The sequence below is a fragment of the Panicum hallii genome, chromosome 8, assembly GCF_002211085.1.
Source record: "Panicum hallii strain FIL2 chromosome 8, PHallii_v3.1, whole genome shotgun sequence".
Classification (NCBI taxonomy): Eukaryota; Viridiplantae; Streptophyta; class Magnoliopsida; order Poales; family Poaceae; genus Panicum; species Panicum hallii.
In genome coordinates this window covers 5,143,955-5,148,876 of record NC_038049.1, presented here as the reverse complement: position 1 = coordinate 5,148,876, position 4,922 = coordinate 5,143,955, and the positions used below count along the sequence as shown (strand labels likewise).

Below are 4,922 nucleotides of genomic sequence, written 5' to 3'. Positions count from 1 at the left end.
ATGATGAATCATGGTACTATTTCACATCAATCGTCGCCATCAACCACGCTAACTCATTGCTCTCTCCTGCGCACGGCGCCACATGGAGGAGGCACCTTTTGTTAACAAGACTTTTGAGTTGGCACCGGTCACCACTATTACATTAGTTCTCTCGTGTTACACGGATGCAGGGCAGAGCTACCATCATCTACCACATACTATATCTAGCGAGGTGGCAAAAACAATACCATCCACGAATGCGTGTGCCACTAATTACAATTTGTACGTGTACGTAAGCAAGAAGTACGTGTCCGGCCACTTTAGTTTTAGTTACATGTAAAATACGTACACATTATCACAGTGTGACTGATCACACCTAATTCCCGTGCTTTGGAAGCTGCTTATACACCGGCCGCGGACCATGTATGTCGTCAGTCCACCGGTTTTCGCATTTAGGTCGGTCAAGTGACGTGGCCGTTTGTGTTAGGTTTTTGACGCCTCCCGTAAGCGTCTGTAAAGATCTTGTTCGTAGTAGTGTGCTGGTTATGTTTCCAAGGTGTCTATTCTACTTCTAGCTAGAATGGATCATGGTTCTAATAATCTCCTTCACTATCAGTTCCGTCATTAATCATTCTCAGCTTAAAAATATATAAAATAGGAGCCCAACTCTTTCTTAATCCGATCCTAAAATATTGAAACCCTTTACCGGCCCTACCTCCAGCATCATCCATGCTATTGCTTGGTTTCCGGCTGATGCTGAGGTTTATGGGCTAATAAATGCTACATATTTGGAACGGAAACTGATTTTAAAAAAAAGTTGCCTAAGCAATGGTAATGTGCAGGACTATTGCTTGGTTTCACGTAGTATTTTTTTTCCCCAATGGCTTCATGCTGCTGAGCTGCTGACAGTGATCGCCTGGCTAGCTAGCTTGCTATATAATGTGCGCACCCCATGCAGAAGCCTGGCTTCTTAGACAACACAAGCGAGATCAAAGAACTATAGATCACCTATATTCACCTGTTCCATATACGCACAAAATGAAAGTGTATAGGATGGGCGCGCCAGCTGTGTTGTTGGCGTGCCTCCTTTTCACACTCCTGCTCTCAGAGGTTAACTTGCTTTCTTTTTTTCTTCGAACTAGTTTCTACTTAGTTTGTTTCATTTTCCTGGCATAACACAGCAATCACAACAATATGATCATTCCCATGCTAACATTTACTACTGCTTTGGGGTTTTTCCAACTAATAATGGGTTTTGTATTTTTCCGAATACATTGCCGATTGATGTCATGGTTCTCTCTTTGCCACAAAACACTCGACTTATATTCTTGTTTGAAATGGTTCGGCATGAAAAGATGCCAAACCAGCAGAGAACTCAGGTCCAAAATGAGCATGATGAGCTTGGAAACATCATTATTTAGAAGAATTCCATAATTTTTTTGATGTGTGCCTTTCCTGATCATGATCTAAACATCATGTACGCATGTGCAGGCCACGACCACCGGTGCCGAGACCATGAAATTGACGACCACCCCAATCTTCCCTCAGATCCCACGAGGCCAGACAAGCAAAGACTTCCAGGTCCTGGTGCGCGTCGAGGCGCCACCGGCGGCGGGTCACAAGGGTCGTGTCCCCGTCGACCTTGCCGTGGTGCTCAATGTTGGCGGCGGCACGGCGAGGCTGGATTCAGTGAAGAAGGCCGTCCTGTTCATCATCAGGCAGCTCCGCGACGACGACCGTCTCGCCGTCGTTGGGCCGTCCAGCAACCGGCTCTTCGGAGAGACGGCCACTGGTTTTCTCGACATCCGTGATGCCTGGCGGAACGCCGGAAATTCCCTGGACAAGCTGCAGGCCCGTCCCCGTGATGGCCATGCTCAGCAAGGCTCTAGCTTGAAGGAGGCCATCAAGGTACGCATGCCATGTACACACGTTATGACGGAGGACATGCCATGTACACTTTTTTTTTTTTAAAATGGAATAAGTTTCCAGCCTTTGCGACCGCACACAGCCAGTTTGAGTTTGAGAAATGGCCATGTGCACCGCTGCTGATCTTGACTGAAATTGTTGCAGATGCTTTCGGAGCTGCCGGCGAGCACGAGCAGCCGCGCGAGCTTCATCATCTTGGTAACGGACACCAAGGAGAGCAGCAGGTTCAGCAAGCTGCCTCGCGAGTTCCTCAAGAACCAACCCGTCGTCCACACGATCGGCTTGGGCGCCGCGCACGACCCCAAGGCGCTGCTCTCCATCGCCGAGGAGTCCCATGGCACCTACTCCTTCGTCGACGACGACCAGAACATGGACAGCATCACCGGCGCCGTCGCCGTCTGCCTCAGCGGGATCAAGGCCGTCGCCGCCGTCGGCACGCGCGTCAGCCTCGAGGCGGCCGTCGGGAGCGGCGTCAGGGTGGAGAGGATCGAGTCGGGGGGATACAGTAGCGCCATCACTGGCGACAGGACGTCCGGCGAGGTCACCGTCGGCGTCCTCTACGCCGGCGAGGCGAAAAGCTTCATCGTCCACCTCAACGTGCCTGCTGTGCCCCCGACGTCGGCCTCCGTCGACGGCTGCTGCGACAAGCAAGACCTGCTCACCGCCAGCTTCTTCGGCCACTACATGGCCAGCGACGGCGATGCTTCTCCACCGAAGATCCAGGCCACCTTGTCGGTGCAAAGGCCGCCGCCGGAAGGCGTCGCCATCGCCGCCTCGCTGCAGAAAGTTCCCGTCCCTGTGGTGATGGACCAGATCGTCCAGTTCGGCATGCTGGACATGGTGACCACCTTTGTCGAGAACGAGATTTGGGAGCTCAGTTCCATCACGGCGGAAGTGGGCGCCGCCATGGCGACGAAGCTGCAGAGCCGGTGGGAGGAGTTCGTGCAGGCCCGCCAGTTCTGGAGCGGCCTGGACCTGGGAGTCCTCGAGGTCGAGATCAGCAAGATGGTGACCATCCTAGCGGCAGCAGGGAGCGGCAGCGGCTCGTCGTCGTCGCCGCTGTCGGCGACTGCCTACATGTTGTCGTGGCTGTCGAGCTACCAGACGCAGCGGCCGACGGCGATGGGCTCGCCGAGCAGCGTCGCCCCGGCGTTCGCCACGCTGAGCGTGCAGCTCACGGTGCAGGAGGCGACGACGATTGTCGTCACGCCGCCTGGTGGAAACTTGGGCGGCGACGGCCTCGGCGGCTGCCCGCCGTGCGAGTGCGACGACGCCTGCGTGGAGCCGCGCCCGCCGCCGGTGTTTCTGCCGTCGGGGCGCGACGACGACACCTACCGCGTCAACGCTGCGTACCCGGCCGTGCTGCTGGACGCCATCAACCAAGCAGCTAACCAAATGTACCTGGTACGTGCCTTCATAGACCTCACTTAGTGCGTACTACCTCCTTTTCTTCTTGGAAGGCGAATACCAAACCTAAGATTCAAATTTTCTTTTTCTTGACCAATGTTTGAATTTGTCGATTGTATAATATTACTAGAAAGCTCTTTTGTACAATGCCAATTTTATAGTAATATATGACATATCAGTGGTCAAATAAAAGTATAGCTTTTGATAGTGCCAAACTGCGTCTACTTAGGAGAGAGTAGACGCATGTGATGGGGGTCTAACTGAGGAAACAATTACAGGCGTTGGTTCAAGCCAGCAACGTGAGGCGATGCAACTCCTCCAACGTCGAGGTGCCGCCGCAGCCGCGGGCAGTCGCATGATCCGGCGATGAATGACGGCGACGGCGACTCGATCTACCTTACACATCCATACTCGATCATCATCGACGGATCCGGCGTGTTCATGCGTGGAGAAATAAGGAGAGCTAGCTGCAGGCTGGCTACAGATCTTGTATTCATGTGTGTGCTTACTAGTGTTTGAGTTCCATGTGACAGTGTTCACTTGTACGTGTTCATGTTTGTGTTCCTGTGTAACATGGATGACATCGTGTACGACCATGGTGTTATGGAATAAATGAAGGATCAGTGCAGTAGTACTTCGTACTTCCTCCATCCTCCAGCAAAAAATCAATTAATGCGCATTTTTTTGAAAAAATTTGTTGATTCGAACAACGTTAACTTAAATAATAGGTATTTAAGTATTTGTAATACATAAAAATAAAGAACTATTCTTCTATCAACTTATTTCATATTATATCTTTTTAGCAATTGATAATATATTGTACGAGAAAATAATAGTCAAAGGACCCCAAAACGGGATCAAACTCCAAACAAGAGCACTTAACGAATGTTAATGTGGATCACACAAAGACTTATTTGGCATCGTTCCTTCCGGTTTCAACTTCACCTGATTTGGCACGATAATTACCAGCACTGTAGCAGGGTGGGTTTGGGAATCAAGGAGAAAGTGAACTGGGAGCCGGTAAAGCCACTTTTCTTTTTCTTTCTTCTCCTTTTTACTTTTACTGTACCAAGAATCCGTCTTGGGAGGAGCACTTCCAAACTAGTCTTTATTGGTGACCCACTTCGTATACAGATGTAATAATTGTGGACGAAATAATTCAAGTGGATAATAAAGAAAGGTACGCCCATATTAATATACTCTCAAAACTAACTAGCACTAACTACTTGTGAACTGTGAGGACTGTGGAGCGCCCACGTCATGTTGATGACCTCACTCCAGTAGGTGACTCACAACTGCCCACTGCTAGAGATGTGAGCACTATTTCCGGGTAGGAACCTCGATTAGTACCTGTGCGCCGTCCGGTACAACTTAGGCGGTACTAAATTGGCACATGCATTTACATTTAGTACCATGCGCAATGCCTGGTACTAAACTGTTTCTGTTTGCCACGCAGGGCGGTTGGCGCGGCAGTTTAGTATCGGTTGGTCTTACCGGCCAGTATTAAGTTCTTTTTTTGTTTGCTTATGTTTCTTTTCTTTTCCTTTTTAGTTTTAATTCGTATTCATATTCATATCCATATTCGCTTGCGTATACTAGCATTTGTATTT

The 4,922-nt window shown here is 50.0% G+C and overlaps 1 protein-coding gene across 1 annotated transcript; it reads left to right on the top strand.

Annotated features, from left to right (window-relative positions):
• Nucleotides 1–968: 968 nt before the first annotated feature.
• LOC112903109 lies at nt 969–3,933 on the top strand. The gene is made up of 4 exons (XM_025972323.1): nt 969–1,089; nt 1,471–1,887; nt 2,050–3,309; nt 3,591–3,933. The coding sequence occupies exons 1-4, from the start codon at nt 1,018–1,020 to the stop codon at nt 3,669–3,671; spliced, it is 1,830 nt and encodes a 609-aa protein (XP_025828108.1). The 5' UTR covers nt 969–1,017; the 3' UTR covers nt 3,672–3,933.
• The last annotated feature ends 989 nt before the right edge of the window (nt 3,934–4,922 follow it).